This window comes from Apus apus, chromosome 3 (assembly GCF_020740795.1).
Source record: "Apus apus isolate bApuApu2 chromosome 3, bApuApu2.pri.cur, whole genome shotgun sequence".
NCBI lineage: Eukaryota > Metazoa > Chordata > Aves > Apodiformes > Apodidae > Apus > Apus apus.
In genome coordinates this window covers 96,380,171-96,400,464 of record NC_067284.1, presented here as the reverse complement: position 1 = coordinate 96,400,464, position 20,294 = coordinate 96,380,171, and the positions used below count along the sequence as shown (strand labels likewise).

Here is a 20,294-nt window from a genome sequence, read left to right as displayed (position 1 = left end):
CCTAGAAACTCTAAGGAAATGTAATTTCTGCTGTCATTCCTTTTTAACCTATCCCATTTTCTCACTCATTCACACCATTAAATGTGCTGTACTGCAAGTAGCTTTCAGGCCAACTATCCGAGGATTAATACTCACAGTGAGTTTGTGTGTAGTAGATGTTCCCTTGGCACGCCCCAGAATCAGTCCTATAGACACTATTTACTGACAATTTGATTGTGTATTTGGTATATGTTGCATCCAGCTGTTTCTCTCCATCAGTGGCAGTGCTGCTGCTGGAACATCACTACATACTCACTGGCTCCCCTTTGCTGTGGTATCAAACCATTTACATTTATTATCTGCACATTCACCTCTGAACAGGATTTAAAAAAAAATAGACTTCTTCAGCCTGACTTCTGCTCACAGCTGATGAACTTAATTTTCTGCTTGATTAAGAGTTAATCAGGAAGTTTTAAGTATTTGTTATTCAAATGTATGCAAACATATTTTTTTTTAAATCTTATTTTATGGAATGAGCGTAGTCTTTCAGTGTTGTTGGTCAGGTAAATTTTATTTTCTGCTCTTCATTTTCACCCCTGATTTGATTAATCTACAAGCACTTCCAAAGCAGACACTTTGTGTAGGTAACTGGTATTTTTTGCCAGAAATACTTGTGCAAGAATATGGAAAAGGTGTCTTTGATAAGCAAGTGCATCAATAAATACTGGCTGACATTCCTGACAGGCAGACACAAAATGGGTACATCTATAAAATCAGTGATGTAGTTGAAGAAAGAAATTAATACTGAAATGTGCATTTTTTGCATTATTCAGCCTCACTTTGGTAATGTCTGGGAAGACATAAAACTGAGGAAGTCGAGATGACCTGCCATACAGATCTTCTACAGGTCTGTGACAGGCTACTAAAGGAAGGTTATTTTATGTCATTGAAAAGCAATTTTTAAGAGCTATTTTTATGGTTCATACTGTGCACATGTAAATGATAATTTGTGAACACCAAACTTTGTTCACCCAACGCTGCCAAAGAACATCCCATGCAATAAGCTTGGCAAAATCCTCGATTAAATCAGGTCAAAGGAGGTCAAGGCTGAGCAACCTTTCCAGAAAGTCAGGCCAAAATTATTTTTTATTCTCACCAAACTAGAGATAAACCACATACTGCTTCTTAAAGAGGTGAAAGGCTCCCAAATCCCATATGTACAAAGCTGTACATTGCCTCTGTGCACAACAGACACATCCACTGAATTCATAACTGAGAGCAGAGAATCCCTGCAACATCTCCCTGAAGATATCACAGTTCTCATCTGCTAAGTGCCAGTCAGAAGGCACCTGAGGTTTCTGCTTTCTGGAATAAAGAATTACTTGGAGGGATAACTCCTGTTTAAAAAAATACAGAGCTTCCATATCTATCCTGTGAGGTGGATGCTTCCCTTGCTACGTCCTGTAGTCTTGATTTCCTGGCTGCAACACAGGGAAACCCTGTCCAGGCCTATGTGATTGGGTTCTTATTTCTGGAAGCTTGGGAGCAGGAAGGAAAAGGTGGAAGCTGGTTCACGAATGGAGTCCTTACACAAGACATGGGAATCACTTGAAGTTCTCCAATTTTGGTTTATCCTTGGCCTATACTATCACAAACACATTACTCAGAAAATCCATGGTACCATGCACTGAACAGAACAGAGGAGATGTAGGGAAATCCACATAAGTTAGAAACCTGTGGACTCTGTGACACATGAAGTCCATTATAGCCTTGGTGTCTTTTTCAGATGGTGGAGCCATATGTTATAAATATCTCAAATGTCACCACTGGAAACAAACAAAACACTGCTAAGCCTTGGGTTTAAAAAAAGCAGACCCAGGTTTGCAGTTGGTTAATGTGGGCTATAATAGTGATACACAGATCTAAAAGAAAATCTCTAAATGTGACTAAACACTCTTGGTTTCTGTCTCTTCATATTGTATTCCAACACTCTTAGAAGCCCACACAAAAACTGAGTGGTGATGGCATTCAACTTGGTTGCACTGCATAACCACTCTCCCTTCTCTCCATTAAAAACTGGACTTAAACCCACTCTGAAAAAGGCAATGTAGGAAACAAGCGGTCACTAGTCAGGGGGTAGACTTTCCTGCCTCATGTTGGTTATTCAGCAGGGGATGCACAGATGTGAATCACCAGATGCAAATAGTGTTGCACTAAGTGCAAGTGACACGTTAGAAAAGGCAGCAGAAGAGGTAAAGGGGCAACAGATGGGGGTGAAAGAGAAACCCTCCCTTGAAAATCTTGGAGAAGGGGACAAAAAAATAGGAAGTTCCTTATGATACAGGACCATTCATTACTTCACACTTAAATCTGCGCTCATACAACTTTTCACAAGAGAGGTATTTTCAGTTGAGAAGTACACAAAGAGACACAGGAGTGATATATACTGCAGGCCATTAATTAAATGCTACTCTTAAATGCTACGAAAGGCACAGGATTTTATTAAAATTCACATTAAACCCACCCATTCTCAGTTGTTTTCACTTTGCATTTTTGTCTTTAGCCTATTTTGCTCCTTTTCTACTTGCTTTCTGCCAGGACGAGTTGGAGAAGCAATCAAGCAGAATCTTTACTTGCACATGTTTGAAAGACAAGTTGGCCTCCATAGTGCCAGGTCAGGAAGGCAAGACAGCAGCAGGCATCTTGTCTGAAGGGAGACAGGCAAGTCCTTTTCTCTGCAGTGAGCTCAGCCGTTCCCAGGCAGGAGAAAAAGCAGGAATCCTGGACTACTTCCCCATGCCCTGACCGACGTGTTTTCTGCTGACTCTGAAGCCCACATTCAGATGCCTACTTCTGCACAACACAAACGTGTTTCAAACTCACAGTGGTGTGCTACCATGTCCCCACACCCAAGGCAACCTTAAACCTGCAGTGGGGAAGGGCATAACCCTTTAAGGAAAGGCTGAAAACAACTAATCCAGCACACCTAAACAAGACATGCACAGGGAAGAAAACTACCCTTCAGGGAATATCTAGGTACAGAAGCTAAGGCCTTTTACCACCATTCTGTAATTGCCTCTGTCAGCATGAGACACTTCCTACAAAGTCCTTGAGGAAACAGAAGAAGGAGTTCTGAATATCACTGCACCTCTGGCAAACTCCATGTCATTCAGTTTTCTGTGAACCCCCTTTTCTTCAAGCCTTCTGCCTTTCATGTCCTCTTGGTCCTTATTCCAATGTTGAATGGAGGCTGCCAGCACAGTCCTCAGGATCAGCTCATTCACCTTTCTTCACAAACTACAGCAATGAGCTTCAAGTACCCTCAGACAGCTTCTGTCTCAGGAGACAACAAAACTTTAACTCACTCATGCACCTAGCAATAACATGGTGAAACCAGATAAACTGAGAAAAGTCTATTGAACGCGACAGTATTACAGTATTTTCCAGAGTGACAAAGAAAACAAGATTTAGGGACATTATTCAGATGGAGAAGGAAAGACGTGCAGAGTCACTACTTATGAAAATTACATAATGCAAGAAAATGATAACTCTTGCTGATGGTTTGTGCAGTATTCAGTACTTTGAAATTGAATGCATACAGCTAAAATATCAAGTTCTAGTTCAGTTTACGTACTGGACTCACAGAAGAAATTGCATTGTGAATTATTTAGATTACAGTATATTGTGGTAGAACAGTACACCCTTGTTCTTAAAAGTTATCTCCTGGTGATACTAACCTTGACCAAGAGATACTTCCTTTCATTACATTGGAAAAGAAGACTGTATCTCTAGCATCTAATGCCAGAAAAGATACAGCTCAGACAGAAAGGAGCTGTCTGCTACCCCAAAATTTCCTGATGTTTGCTGAAGTCCAATGGCTGTTTAAAACAAAGAACCACTGGATCCTCACCTTTTGGACACTTCAGTCCCTTCACTTTAGAAGAATAACCTCAGCAGACCAAAACCAAATGCCTTGCTTAGGCTTGGACAGTGAGTATGCGAGGGAGGATAGATTTCCAATAATATTATATACAATGCTACAGATACTGTTACTTGCTAGCTCCTGATCCCTATCAGAATAGACCAGTATGGAACTAACAGCTACACCACAATGCACTAGAACCACAGTCAGTGGTGCAACTGAGATTTATTCTTCAAAGGATATTTTTCCTAAAACCCCTTCTCAAGATTTCAATTATAGGCACCGGTACCAACAAATGGAAACGTCTGCAAGTTGTTGCAGTGATTGGATTCAGGAATACAACTGGACAAAGACCACAAAGACTATTTCCACCAACACACAGGGCAAATCCAAGATGGCATGTCCTTTCCTGCTTGTACTTCACAGTCTGGCAGCATTTGAGTAGACTGTCAGACTGCTTACCAAAGCTTACTTTAAAGCTACACAGTTATTTGCCAATATTACAGTCTAAGCGTACATTAGAAAGGTTATGCATATCACCAAATAGGGATACAGCAGCATCCTCTACCTGGCCCACTTCCACTCAACAAGAGCTAAGCATTATGTTCAAAAAATATGCCTTTAATTTCAGCCCACAGAGTACACACAAAAGTTATTTAGTATATTCAATTAACAATGAGATTCATTAAAATAAAATTATTTTGCCAAAGTACCTCCATATTAATTATACTGTTCGTTAGGATTCATTTATTCTCCCCTGTTCAGACAGTTGAAACAAATTTTAAATTAAACAAACTAAAAAAAATAATAACCCCAAAACTTTATGGAGAATATGGCAGAAATCTGTGAGCCGCTGGAAAAAACTTAGATCAGTCTCAAAGGAATCTTATGACAAGTTACTGCAAGTAACACGTAGCTAGCTGGTTTGCACTACATTTTTAAAATGTTTTCAAAAGGGGAATGACCAAAATATGGTCTAGACTGGTTAAACATTTTAATGTAACTGTATCCCATGCAATTTGGATTTACTGAACAGAACCACGTGGATGTCCTCAAATCGTTCAATTTGAAGCAGGCTGCTGGCTGGACTACAGCCTTTTGCCTGATAAATGACGTAACGTGGAAAGCCTTCGCGTGGCTTTGTCAGAGACCAAATGCATTCTCCCCTCCCCAAGAGGGCCAAGCATTCAAAGATAATCCCAGGAAATCCTGTTGTATTTTAAAAAGATGCTGTCATCCTGACTTGCACTTCACAGCTCCCTCCAGGTGGCTGGACACTTCCAGATGAAGTCACTGGAAGCACAGGCAAATCTGCAGAATTGCAGAGTGCTCTTCTGATACCAAATATGAAGATATATATATATATATAAATTTTTAAAAAAGAAAAAAATAATTTAAAAAATATCATCTTCATGCTCCACATTTCTAACTATGCAGCCAGAAAAAATTCTGGGTTCAGTAATACTGATAGCCAAAGTTTGTCTGCCAGCTGGAATGCCCTCATCTCGCACCCAACAAAGAGCAAGCCATGCGAGGTTGAGAGCTGTGGTAGCTACATCACACAGCCTCACCAAGTTCTGTGCCTGGAGCATAAGATTCCCATCCTGTGCTGCCTCATGCTGCCGTGGAGGGGCTCAGACAGCCCCCCTGCTGGTTTCAGCTCTGACACCCTCTGTGCAAAAAGCCATCTTTAAATTCAGAGGATACCAGTATCTTGTGCTAGGGGGTGGAAGGAGTTGGAGGCTTAGTTCTGCAGCCCATCCCATGGTGCCAGCCTAGATCTGTGATAAAGCCTGGGATTTAGGGGAAGCAGTTTGCATGAAGACCCAGAGGGAACTCCCCTTCTACTGAAACAGCAAATCTTTCCCACACAGCATCCCAGCTCCTGCCCACACATGGCGTTGGTCTCAGACCTGGAGGGATCTGCCTTTCGCTATTTCTTCAAGCCTCCAGAAGTTTTCCTCCCCCATTTTTGGCACTGATCCCAAAAGGCAGCTGTCCCACAGTAATGCAACAGCTCCTCTTTCCCTGCTTCTCCTTTAGTGCGGGCTGATACCAGACATCAGTGTGTGGATCCCTTCCCAGGAGATGAGCCAGAATAATTTAAACTCAGGATACTCAGGAATAGCTGGAGTAATTAAGTTCCAGTTCTGCTTGCAGTGATCATAGCTCCAAAGCAAGACGGTTTGGCAGTGCAGACACCAGCAGCCTACACGACCAAAGGCATGCACTCCATCAGTGAGTGCAAACTGTGATAATTAGAGCCCCCTTCTACACTCTGTATCCAAGCCAGACTACACAGTTTAAGTCTGGCTCAGTCTGATAATTCCCATATTTGTGTGAAAGCAACTTTCATCTCTCCTGCTTTTTCCATCTTTAAAAGCCCAGGCTTTCCCTTGGGCGTACAAACCCCCAAGGACATCTGTGATGGATTTGAAGATGCCTGTAATTGTATATATCATCTTTTAGATGTTTGTTTGATTACTGGAAGGCATTTTACTGTACAAAACCATGAGGTTAAACTGAAAAATGGCTGCCTGCATCAGACAGGGAAGAATACAGTTGAGTTTCTTACAGCTCCACCATTTATCTAACTCTTCTGGAGAAGGTTTTCATGCTTAGGACCCCTAGGCCCTTCAGAAGGCACTTCAGAGGCTCCAGAAAGGTCTCACCTCTCCTTTCAGATGATAAAGTAAGTGGGGGAATACTACAGAACAAGGCAATAAACATTTTCATGTGCTTGCACAAGAGCTTTCTGAAGTCAGACTAATCTGCTATGTAGGAAGTAGGAAAAACTTGTGGAGGACAGACCAGCTAAGTGGGTTTAAAAGCACGTTTCCTAAAGTATTCAGAAAGACTCTTAACAGAGACAGGCTTTGGTCCTACCTTCCCTCCCCTCGCAACTGAGGATCCCAGTGGCCTCCTTTTTTGAGCTGGTAGGCTTGTGAAGAAGACGAGTCTATACATCGTTTATCTGTTTTTATATTTCTTCATTTCCTCCCATGAAGGTTTATTTCTTAGGAAATACACAGTGCTGTTTTCTGGACAAGCGTCTGCTTCTAGACTCAGAGGCCCTAAGCCAGAGGACCTCTAGGGCAATATAAAACTCAGGCTTGGTCTCAGGACTAAAGAGCCATGGGAGTCTTCTGTGAAGGAATGAGAGATGAAAGACTTTCTACTGTAAATAGCTGTGACCTAAATTATTGAACAGAAAGGCAGAACAAAAGAGAGGCCCAAAAAAGGGTCAGACTGTAATTCCCAGTCTCTGAAGGCACCTCTCATATTCATGCTCTTGCTCCAGATAAAAAGAGCCAGCTTCTGTTGCCACAACACCTGGCTGGCTGAAGCTCCAGCTGTTCTCCCAAACACCTTCTCTCTCTGCAACAAACATATTCACCCAGCTTTCTTTCCCTTCAATCTGGGAGATAAGTCATGCACCACAGCCAGGAAATTTGTGAAAACCTAGCTGGCAAAGGGCAGCCTAGAATGCTCTGTCCTGCCCAACCCACCCATGCCATCCCACAGTGACCAGACTGCTTTGAACAATGTTTAAACGTGTGCTCCAAAAGAGGAGGTTAGACAGCACCTGGCCCAGCATGGATGAATCCCCCAGCAGCCGTGCAGCGTCTTGTTTGCTGCAGCATGACAGTGCTGCTTCTCACAGCCTGGATGCCTGGGAGAAAGCAGGGGGAACTAGAACAGCTCTCCCCTACTGAACAAGAGGCCAAAGAGTTTAGAAAAAGGAGACAACATTCTCCCAGTCTGTCCCCAGGCTATTCTGGATACTTACACATCAGCACCACTTTGTGCAGGAAGCAAGAGTGATGAGAGGAGGCTGGAACATTTTGCCTCAGGATGATAAACAACCCTTAGAGTCTGTCCTGGGAATTAACAAAAAGAAATCTGCATAAGAAAAGCTAATAGGGTAAAAGCAGCGACAGGAAAGAGATTCCATCACTAACTGCTACCATTTCAACTCTCCAAGGGCAGCTTTTCCCTTCTCCACATTCCCCCTCTCTCTCCCCACTCCCCCCCGCCCCCCCTCCCTTCCCCTTTTTATTTCACATCAGGATGCAGGTGGGATGGAAAGTGCTGCAGGAGAATTCTGGTCTGCTGCTAACAATGGTTTAAACTACTTGACAAGCCCTCCCCCCAGGCTCTCCCCTTCTAAAAATAATCAGTGCTTCAGCCCTTCATGGGAGTTTAGACTGTAGGATTGGTGCTTTATTTCCTCCTTCAGCCAAAAGCTTTTCTTTCTTCAGGTGGCAGAACTCACTCCATCTGCCTTACTCCACCACTGGCTTTCAGAGCGTGCCCAATGCCCACCACATGCCAGCTCACTCAGAACCACATGCTGGTCTGTGCAAAGCAGTGTCAGCCCCACATTCCTCAGCATGGCTCTGGTTTCTTCTGCATTTTAACTGCTTCAGGCATAGCCACACAAGCCAAGGTGGGCTGGCTCCCCCACTCCAGGTGCAGTCAGTAATGGGGGGAGTGGGCAGGGGGCTGCCCCAAAGGTACTGCAGGTGCCAGTAGTGGAATCCAGCTTTAAGAGCATACTCTGGTCACTGCCCAGGGAGCTGCCATGCACTGACTGCTGTGAACATACCCAGGACCCCATGATCCCAAAGCATTCAAGGCTTTCTTGAAATGACCAAATTCCAAATTGAAAGTTTTTATGGGGAGCTTCTGTTTTGGAGCCGTGCAGCTAATAATTTTACATTGCTGCCATTTACAAAAATGCCAGAGAGCGGCTGGTAAGATTGCTGTGGATCTGTTTCTCTCGAGCTAACATGGATCTGCAAAACAGTAACCATTCTCTCACACAAGTGCCATGAATTCATAAGAGTCCTTCCTTGTCTAATTCTCAGTGTTCCCTCCATTCCAACCTTTCACTTCAGCAACTCTTTCAAAGTAAGAATGAGAGCTGTTTTATTCTTTGTGTAAGTCCATCATCTCTCCATCAACTGCTCTGTATTGCCTCTAGTGACCAAAGTGTCATTATGTTACACAGCAAGGAAATACAAATTAACTACATTAATGGGAGAAAAATCAGTCATATTTATCTAAGCATTATACAAACAACATAGTAAGCAGCCTTTCATTAAACAAGTAGGAATCCATCTTTAAAAAAAAAAGAAAAAGAAAAAGAAAAAGAAAAAAGCACCGTGTATCCCCATCTAGTGCATAGCCTTTGTAAGTTTTTTTTCTTTGTTTAATTCAGGAGCACTGAATACAGACATAAAACCCTGCCCAGCAACACCTACTATTTTCAGGTAAACACCTGGCCTCCTCATCAGGAGGAACTGAAATGCTGAAAGCAGCAGCCAAGATGGATTTGAAGTTCAAGCCCACAGCCTTCACTTCTGGAAGTGCACGAAGTTCACTGGTGTCAGTGAGCTATCCAGTGTTAAAATATTTCTGCAGCATTTATCTATTCTTTCTCAGTCTCTTATTTCCCCATTATTCTTTCATCATTCACAACCATTATGTGAAGAATGTATTAATGATAAAATACAGACAACTTTTAGTCACAGATAAGCTGAATATGAAATCTGGAAAACTGATATTTGAGATTACCAGATCAAGGTTATCATGGGTTGCTCTAGTAATTTTTCCCCTTGATTTCCTCTGTACATTATCTTCACAAACCCCACTGCTCATGCACTGACAGATAAAGAAAAAAAAGTGATAGTGATTTGTCCAACATTATATGGGCAGGAACACCAGCCTTGCACCTTAAGAGCCTGGCTGAATCTTGACTAAGGGGAATGCACCAGATGCTCCTTTACTCAATTTTGGCACCTGACTCGTGCTTGGGCAAACAAGTAACACTCCTGCACCTGCAAATTCAAGTCTACCTTCCCCCATTACGCAATTTCTTTGTTGTAACACAACTGTAGAGCTAGCCTGGACACATCTGAAAATTAGTATTTCACTCCCAGTCCTTTTTGCACTTCTGTGCTCCCATTAGGCTTCTAAGACCAGCACAGCTCATTTTATAAAGTGACTTGTCCTCACTTTCCAAGTTCTTTAAAGCCCCAGGCTTAATCCTCACACCACTTATGGAAATAGAGATAGTTGTAGTTTTCATATACTGCTCATTTCAAAATCCCCTAAGTAGTGAGTAAATACAGATTAACTTCAGAGGGGAAGCAGGGGGAAGGCTTTTTCTCCAGAGCCCTTCTCAGTGTCATTAATCTCAGTGTTGCGTAATTCACTCATGACTTACTAATGTCCGAGGAGAAAGAGACTCCTTCGGAGTGATCTCCCTGTTCGTGGTTACCTTCTCTCAGGCAAAGAGAATAAATTAAACACCTACACATCTTGCCCATAGGGCAAACCATCCCCTGTGCTTCACATGAGCAAGCAAGAGCCTTGGAGTGGACTGGAGTTGGATCTGTTCCTTGCAAGCAAAATGCTTGAGTGCCAGCCCTTAGCTGGTAGCTAGTCAGGATGGCAGAGGTCTGGATGCATGGAACATAACAATCTGTTGGATGACTAATGTGAAGCCTTCTGGGTCTGCATTGCTACAAAGCCTACCACAATATGTGATTAGGTGACTAGATAAAGCTGGGTCCTTTCTACAGGGGAGGAAAAATCCCACCTAAGCCTATCAGAGCTTGAACGAGGTGGATCTCACCCTTTGCAGTTACAGTGAACCCTTAAAGTATTTAAGTGCTTGTCAGATTTCGTCCTTTCCATATGGTCCCTTTTTGATCACAGACAAAACTCTAGGGTTTTATTTTCAGATGCATTTTCCTAGATCTGTGATTTGGGTAACAGATTATGGTAAAAGGTAACATGAGTACATGGACTGAATGAGCCAGTTCATTTCCAGGCAAAAGTCCCTGTGCCTATATAGTATTCTTATGCCACCTAGTGGTCCCCAGCAAGACACTTTGTAAGATTCTTTTTTCCCTTAGACCTTTTTCCCAGACTTAATTCTGTACCTTCTAAAAGCATCAATGTTTAGTGTTTGCCCAAGATTTCCCACCTGGGAAAGTGGCAAAACTGCAGCCACTTAGAAAGCACCAATCCATATCACACAGGGGAAGAACAATTCTGCTGTGCCACATACTTCACCCATGCTTTGCATAGACATGTATACATACATATTTGTATACATACACGTTTACACACACTTAGACAGCCCGAGTTAGCAGTGACAATAAGAAATCTCACTATCTAGTACCGTCTATTGACCACCATTCATTAATGATGCTATTGTAGCAAAGTGTGGCTTTCCAAGACACAACGTATTTAAGATTTGTGGGTCATGTTTGTCTCGGTATCACTGACCTGCAGGAATGAGCTCCCAAACCCTGTTCAACTCAGAACATACCCTTAAGCTGAAATATAATCTGGAATCCTATATACAGTCGATCTGTTGTTAGTTTGATATATTGGCTAGCAGACAGCTTGAAAATGCACTATCTTCTTTCAAGGGCAGTCTGAAACATACCCATTTTAGCATGAAAGAAATTCTAAGTCTCTTTCAAGAGATTACACTTGCATATACTGCTTTGGTCTCCAAAGCAGTAAAAGCAAATAATCACAATTCTTTTCATGATTTCTTAAAAATGCGGTTAAGCCACTGGAGACATGGACCCGTTTTGATTTCTAAATAGTGCATTTATAAATACTTCAATGCTTCCTCCTGAAGTCTGTTTTTCTTCCCTTTGCAGGACCAGCTATTTCCAAAGTTAATTGATAATTCATCCTAGTTTGAAGTTGAGGATGCTCTTACTTCATACCATTTTGCAAAACTGTGTAGAATACATGATTAATACTTAAATTTAGAAAACCATGTATAACAGTCCAGCATGCTGATTAATTATACCACCTTTCTGCTCTGACAAATATTTATACTTCATTACATTTAAAATTGTTCTCCCACTGTATGCTTCAACTCCATTTTCCAGCTAAAAGAAAAATGGAGACCATAATTAGAGAATGAGCTGCTGTATTGTATTAAGCATAAGAAGCACTGTGAGAAATTAAGAAGTCCTATACCAAATAGGAGTGGTGCTCCACTGTTCTGCTTGGCAGCAATTAAACCATCACTCATTGGTACACATAATCTCAGGACTCACAGAGATTTTTCAATAGCCATATAATCACCTCAAATTAAGCCAGCTCTAAATTTAATGCACCCCAGCTCATAAACAGGAAAAAACAGAATGACCAATCCTGAACCCACGCCACTGTGGCAGTGCAGGAAAGCTCTTCTCAACTTTCACCCCTTTCTGTGGACACTCATGCGTTACTTAGTAGTTGCTGCTCAGTTCACTCTGTTCCTGTTTTCCTCAGTTGTAAAACCCAAAGAACAAGTTTAATGGTACGGAGATGTTACACTAATACTGAAAGTGCAAGTCTGCTGCAGGGATAGCGCTCTTAGAGGCTCCTGCAGGTTTAACAGAATGGAATTCAGTATTTCTTCCCTTCTCTTTTTTTTTTTTTTTTTTTCTGGCTACCAGTCCATAGTTCTGTCTTTCTAAAGCTATTCTTCTAGGTCACCATGTCAGAGGACTCACACAAAGAGCTCTGTGTCATTCTGGGACTCCAGAACTGGACACAGTACTCCAAGTTGGGTCTCCTGAGAGCAGAGCAGAGGGGAAGACTCACAGACTCACCTCCCCATTTTGTTCTTTTTGTTGTTTGTTGTGACCCTCATGGTCACTTGGTATTGAGGCTGAGGTCTCCAGCACTATGGGTGATCCAGATGAGAAAGGTGTGGAGGGAGCAATGTAGATGACTGAGCTCAGGTGGATGTTCAGAAACAATACAGCAGCCAACCTTGTACTAATGCTGTCCATGGAGGTCTGATCTGTTACAGACCCATGAAGGCAAGGCTTCTGGATAAAAACCTTCCTAGCACTTTTATACGCTGGCTGAATTAGCTTTTAAGTTTTTATTTCTTTCAAGTGTTTTGCTGGAAACAGTGGATTATTGTTGTAGATTCATGTTCTGTCAGTACCTGACATTCAAATACAGCTAATCTTGCCTTGGAGTGGAAACTGGATGCTTTCTCAAAATTAATTTTTCATGAGTTCAGGAGATTCATATAGCAATTAAAGAAATAAAGCAATCAGATGCTGACTGCACATCTACTTGGTTGAAGGTCTTCAAAGTGCTGCAGCTTAGTCAGACTAAAAGTGCAACCCAAGGTTGTGGCTTGCATGCTCCTGTTGATCCAGGATACACGGCACCACATGAAGCCTTCCTTACACACAGAAGCTGTTTCGCCTTTATTGCACTAGCGTGGACTCAGATGGTAATAAGTGCTCAAATACATACCTGATAAACTACAGCTTAACACATCCCTGCACACCAGCTCAAACCCAGTAGCTGTCCTTGGACAGAGTTATCTCCATCAAATGCAAGACAACGCTTAGCTTCAAACTGTTTGCAAACTAAGCTGAATACTGACAACCTGCTATTTTATTTGAGCTGAAAGCAGTACCCTTGGATGTTTACTACAGCCCAGCTAACTTATGTAAACCTTATACTTGATCACATATTTGAGATCCAAGCTATAGAGGAGATAGGCATATATACCAGTGTGACAGAATTCTCAGACCTTACACTCCAAATCACAAAAATTAATTAAAAGAAATAAATAACTTTCTAGCAAAATTAATTGAGTTCTGGCTTACCTAGCTGGAAAGGAAGATGATGGAGTAGGTAAGATGCTACTGCTCCAGTAGTGCTTCTCTGCCTTATTTCATGGCCAGCTGGATTGCTAATGAAGCACCAGGTGAGCTGCAGTGGCTTACAGCTCAGTACTGAAGGAGAAACTGAAACCAATGCCACTTTAGCCATCCATGCAGTGGGAGGAGGTGAGCAGTTTGCCATTGGTCTGAGCTCCAACAACATGTGATACTCATTCCTTTAATCATCTGGGTTGTGATGAAACCCACTATGCTGCACCTGATTTCAAGCCTGTTTTTCTGGCAAACCTTATACAACAAGGGTCCTTGAATGCATACAAATTTATCCACACAGTTAAAAGAAGTATCACAGAAATGTTATTCAATACTAGCAGCTTTTTTTTTTTTTTTTCCCCAAAGAAACCCACACATGTTTTTGCGAGGTAGCATTCAATAGTTGACTGTGAACAAGGAAAGGAACAGTCATGCTTTGACAAAAGGGCGCAAGGGTGACTCAAATAAATGCATGCTCTACCAAGGTTTCCATAGGGTGCTCAATGAAGGTCTGATCATCAAGAGATTAAGGTTTTGATTTGTTTGGTTGCTTTTTTATTTGATTGGTTGGTTGTTTTTTTTTAATGAGATGACACATAGTGCATCATGCAGTTAGTGGGAGTGGCTTGACTTGAAATCATGTGTTGCTGAGCTAGCTAAAGGGCATCTGCTTTCTGGTCTAGGAAACCATGCCTGTACAGCAGATTACATGGTCAGCCAAGACTCCCCTTCCCTCACAAGAGCATGTCACTTCACTCATGAACACTGTCCCTGCCATGTACTTCTGCCACTCACACAACCCTAACAGAAAAGGGAAAGCTCAGCATAGTCATCTGCTACTCTTGGGCTACTCTCCCCTCCTTCCTTCCATATAAGATCTCTGCTCATGAGACTGTGTCCACACAAACACCTCCTCCAGCACTTTTCTTGTAGCTTATGAATGCTGTTTCACACTCTTGCTGTCCTGACAGCAAACAGCAGCCTGGTACAGGGCTCCTGACTGATGTGTCTTCTCTCCTTCCCAAGCATCACTCTTCTCATATGAGCCCACCCACCCTCTAAAGATTGTGACATTTAGGTCTTGAACTCCTTCAGTGCTGCACACTTCTGCCACTAGATCTGCCCTCACAGCAGATGAGGGCAAGTGAGATGATGCCCACACATCTTGTGCTCCTGGGTGACACTTCACACTTCTGCAGGTTCACTCTCATGAGACTACAAGCCCACCCAAGTGTTGCCCCGAGCAGGGTGAGGAGTTACTTAGCTCGTGAAGGCTGACAACAAGTGGAACATGAACCAGCAGTGTGCTCTTGCAGCAAAGAAGGCCGACCACATCCTGGGCTACATTAGTAAAAGTGTAGCAAGCAGGTCCAGGGAATTGATCCTTGCCGGCACTTGTGAGGTTTTCTCTGGAATACTGTGTCCAGTTTTGGCCTGTTCACTACCAGAAAGAGAATGACATGCTGGAGCATGTTCAGCCGGTGCCACCAAACTGGCCAGGGAGCTGGAGCATGCAGAGCTATGTTTGTTCAGCCTCGAGAAGGGAAGATTCGTAGGAGACCTAAGTGGTGTCTGCAGCTACCCCCTTGGAAGATACAGAGACAACAAGCAAGACTTCTCTCAGACATACACAGCGTTGTCCAAGAGGCAATGGACACAAGTTGAAACATGAGAAATTCCAATTAGATAGCAGGGAAACTTTTTTTTTTTTTTACTATGAAAGTAAACAAATACCATACACATTGCCCAAAGAGGTTCTAGACTCTCCAGCTTTAGAGTTGTTCAAGATTTGACTAGACAAAACCTTAAGCAACCTGATCTAACTAGACCTGCTTTGAGCAGAGGTTTGGAGAGGATGAACACTGGCAGTGCATTCCAACTTTGATTATTCTGTGATTCTAGAAAATTCATATTTAGAGATATGCTTGCTAAATGGCTTAGTTCCAATATAAGTGGTACAGTCATTTTCTAAAAGAGTAGATAGAGTCTAGAGCCTTTGGGAGATGTGGCCGTAAGGTATCATGAGAGGAGATGCCAAGTTCTGGCCTCTTTTGCTAATCCTGTAAGGGCTTTTAATCTTGGTTTAAAAGGTAACAAGGAGAGGAATATAAAAATTAAATCTGTACTGGTTGTGTCGGTGATATTCCTCCCAGAACATTGTCTTCCTGGAAAAGCATTATTAATCTAAAGAAAGAAAAAAGTCCTTAGTTAAGTGTAAATCAATTTAGATGTTAACTTCTTTTTATTAAAGAACGTTCTACATGAGAATGCAGAATTTACTCTTATTTGTCTTTTAAGTAAAGACAGCACCTTTATTAGAGAACACTGGCAATTCCAAGTAGGCTTGTCACAACAGGAGCACTAACTCATTTATAGGAGACACTGCAATATCATCAGTCATTGTACTACTACTGGAGTATTTGCATTTGAATAGGATTTTTTTTTTAAGAAAAAACCCATCTTTTATATACATTTTGTGATTCCAGAAGTACTTTCCAGGGTAGAAACTTCCACTTTCCAGTAGGTGTGACAGCTTGGTTGTTTATGCTACTACGTGTACATTAGTTTCCAGAAGAAACATATGGGGGGAAAAAAAACCACCATTAGTCTTTAAAAATATATATATATATACAAATATTTATTATTGTTATGGTAACAATTTTAATATATTTAAAGTGGTTTAGTTCTTCATTGTTTGTTTTTTAATTATGAAACCATACTAGAAATAGCCTTATATATGCAAGCTCAGGCTGGTTTAAAGTGAGTTCATTTGGTAAGTTTCTCTGAGTGCTGTTGTGGAATAAATATGCTGTTTGTTTTGCAGACTGAGGCCAGGCAGAAGCAGATTATTTCTGTAGCTATAGAAGAGATCTCAAAGTGACAGAATATCAGCCCTCTATGGATACGAACTCTGATTTAAAACAAACATAGTAGGCTTTGTATACATTTTGGGCAGACATAAACTGCTTAGCCAAAGCACCTGAAATGCCAGAGCAGCATCTGCACAGAGGAAACGTTGCTACACTGACTTTAACGTTAATTCTGGATAACTGGGGACCTGCAGCTGGTCAGCCTTGACTTGGTTCGGCTCTTCCCTCTCTCCTTGACCAGTTTTTAGACCTTGCAAGCATGTAGAAACAGGACTTCTTTATTTTGATGTAGTTATAAAAGCTCTTTTCATATCAGGTCTGCATGAGAAGCTCCTCCTGCCATTGCTGTGCCACTGAGGATGTGAAAGGGAGCTAGTAAAACAGGTGAGCACATAGCCATGCCTGCTAAATACCAGCCAAACTGCCTGCCACAGAGACAAGCAGTTTTTCTCATTGGGTGATGGAGGGGCCTTCACACCACACAAAGCTGTACCTCTGCAAAATACTATCCCCTCCACTTTCTCAGCTGACAACAGGTCATGTTCAACAGGACTGATTTCAGTCAAGGTGCAGCGACTTAACTTGAGCAACTCACCTTGAAGGCTGACGCCAGTTTGGCTCAATATGCCTGAAGTCACATGCAGCAGAAAGTAGGGTGGGAAAATATTTCACAGAACATGGGCAGCTTCATGGAAGGACTTGCCTCTTTCAGTGTTTCATCTTGCGTTGTTCCTGAAGCCAGCAGGAACTGTAGCCCCACGAGGGGGCTCTACCAGCGCAGGTATCAGCAGCATCAGCCCTTGCAGTGAGCAAGCCCCGCAGATGCCCATTCACATCTCGCCTGTAGAAAGGGCTTCTAATAGGAAGTCTTACCTCGAAATAAACCAAAATACGCCTGATTTGGTGTGACATGAAACCACCTCTCATGTGTTAACAGTCTCTACAGCAGTTTAAATTGCAGGGTGTGAAAACAGAATAGCTGTAGGTTAAAAGGGGTAACCAGAATAGTTGTTTCCTCTGAGCCACTTCCAGTGGAAGCAACAAACATAGGGGGCATGACTGACAGCTGCCATATGATCTGTCTCTGGAACGTGTATAAATAAATGGTAACAAGGAAATTACTTGATTGCCTTGTTCCTACTAGATCTCCCCTAGCCAAAGACACTTGTACCAGCAGTAGTTTAAGAAAGCCTAGTACAGTCAAGGTTTTTGAGATCAATCAAGTAGGGAAAATACTATTGTATATAAGAAAATTAGCTTCCTCCAACACAGAACTGAACATAATGAAGAGGAAGGGGCATTTAAATAGTACATCCTGATCAAGATAAGACATATTGGTTTCACCTCTTTATATCTTTTAATACAACCTCCACTAAAATTCTGAAGTGAAAATAACTGCCTAATGATAATCACATGAGTATAAAGAGAATACGCATTTCAGTTCAAAGAAAGATCTCTCCATACACTGCACAAGAAAAATCAAGTGACAAAAGTCATTTAAACGTCATTGTACATGTCCCCTGGCACAACAGCCCCTGTCAAATACAGTGCTTGCTCGCTGCTATTAGTAGAAGCAGCCACTGTGATTAGACTAGCACTAAAAGAAATACAAGTGTAAACAGCGAGAGCAGCAGTGACATAGGAGGGCAACGTATGGAAGCAGCAGTGAAACAGCAACTTCAGAGGCTGTTGCTTACTAGCTGGCAGCAGAGATGTGCTTCTTCCTTGTGGCACTGGGCTCACATGACAACCATAATATCTTCCAGTGGCTTTCGGGTCAGCGCAGGCACAGTAGCATCCTTCTTGGGATAGCCAACTGGAAGCAGCAAGAGTAGCTTCTCATTTGCTGGGCGCTGGAGCAGCTCCCGGAGTTGGGGACCACAGTTGAGGGGTGTGGAGGTCACAGTATAGAGACCTGCATTCTGCAGCAAGAGAAACAGCAAGAAAGGGGGACAAAGGTCTGTGCTCTGTATCTGTATCCATTACTCTCACCAGACCTGTACACATTCTCCTACTGTCTAGCCCAGAAATGCTGCTTCATTAGACTCTTCTGTAGGTTTTGGGACACCTGATTTACTAGTAGCCTCAACCGTACCACAAAAGGCACCTACTTTGCTCTACAGAAAAAGTACAGTATTTCTCCACCGCAGCAACAGCAAAGGCTAATAGAAATAGCCTTACTCTGCCTGACATGTCTGTATGTTGCACAGCAGGAGCCTGCCTGCAGTGCTCAGTTTAATGGAAGACCCATGGCTACAGTGAAGTGGAGGTGCAGTTGTGGAGATATCACTGGGATATCATCCCATGGGGTTCATCTGGCTTGTACAAAGAAATGTTTCATTTCATGCCCCCATACGCCTGACAAACGATGTCTTACAGCTTTGTGACCATTTGTTCCTGTAGAGCTGTACTTCGCAGGGATAGGGAGCACGTGCTCTTCCTCAGAGTTTGTCATATGAGTCTGTTGCCATCTCTCACAATGGCCAATGTTCAGGCTTACATCAGAACTTGAACTTAAGTCTATGCATCACTCCTCCTCTCATACAAAATCTCATTAAAAAACTAAACAATCTGACAAATGCTAAAGAGCTGACCCTATCCTAAATACAACCCTGAGGTGCTTTCTGAGGATTGTGAATGTGGATTTAAGTCTCTCTATGTAAAGCAAGCATTTTGGGAGGCTTTGAGGTATAAAAGTCAGCCAAGGAGAAGTGCTCAGGCAATGGAACTCTCATTTTAAGTAACCTACATGGCCTGTGAAGACAAGAAAGGCTACAGTGGTGGTGCTGAATGTTATGAGTCCAAAGCACTGTGTCCTTTAACACTGTCAAATAATTTCTAAGAGTTGGGAAAGAGACAGTTGGTAGGGAGAAGTTTCACCTGATGGTGAGCTGGCTCAGGGGAAAGTAGAGCCTTTTCACTCCTACTGCTTCTGGCCAAGGCCTTAGTGACACAGTGCTGGTTCTGCCCCATTCCCTGTGCATCTCCTTTGCTCTCAGCTCCATGGAGGGAAAACACAGAGCTCTGGGCAGCTACAGAGCAGCAACACCTCAGCATTGTGCTTCTGCACTGCTCATTTATCAGATTTCCCATGCTGAAGATTCTCCTAAGGAATAGCATCATGGGCAGTGAAATGTCACTCAAAACAGTAGAGAAGAAATGGCAGTTCCTGGTAGGAAACTGGCTTACATAAGAGGTGGCACCTTCTCACTATCCTGCTGATAGGCCAAGTTAACAATCAGGATAGCTTCAATATTTAAAAATTCATGCAAATACATCAGATACAACAAGGAGACCTGAGCACTGAGAAACCACAGAGAAAATCCAGCTGGCTGATGTGAAACACGCTGAGCTTTAGAAATCAGTTCACTTTCAGAAATGCCTCAGTAAGACTGATTGAAATTGTACAGGCTGTTCTGTGAAATATGTCCCTGATTTTTTTCCAGCATTGTCTACTAAAAATGATTTGGGGTCAACCCATGTTTTAGGGCTTACTGAAGAGAAGGGGCCAGTGTGGCACTGTACAGCCATGCAGACCCTGTCAGCCCTGTTAGTATAAGGCAGAAAGCACAGGGGCTGAAGCCTGTGCCAGAAGAGTGACAGTACACTGCATTACATTTTTTTTTCTTGTTCTGAGGGTAGGAATCACTTTCTCAATGTAGGCCTGTGCAGAATAACTTTAAAACTCAAAATTAAGACATATTGCCACTAGTTGTAGTAATCCAGGGGACCAATAATGTTAAAATCTAAATTGAGGTCCACCCTCAGAACAGTGGGTATGTAACCTGAACCAATAGATTGACTCCCAGTGAGCCA

At 42.4% G+C, this 20,294-nt stretch overlaps 1 protein-coding gene across 3 annotated transcripts in view; it reads right to left on the bottom strand.

Moving 5' to 3' along the window:
* The window catches only part of IYD (iodotyrosine deiodinase), a 56,219-nt gene that overhangs the window by 23,799 nt on the left and 12,126 nt on the right, over positions 1-20,294 (bottom strand). Inside the window, exons 5-6 of one of the 3 annotated variants that reach the window (XM_051614215.1) lie at positions 18,176-18,400; positions 15,817-16,158 (exon numbers count right to left, since the gene is read on the bottom strand). In XM_051614215.1, coding sequence (XP_051470175.1) covers positions 18,218-18,400 — 183 coding nt within the window. In that variant the 3' untranslated portion in view covers positions 15,817-16,158; positions 18,176-18,217. Of the gene's footprint in view, positions 1-15,816; positions 16,159-16,223; positions 18,401-20,294 lie in introns of those variants that run through there. The other 2 variants (XR_007888970.1, XM_051614214.1) reach the window with 2 other exon arrangements.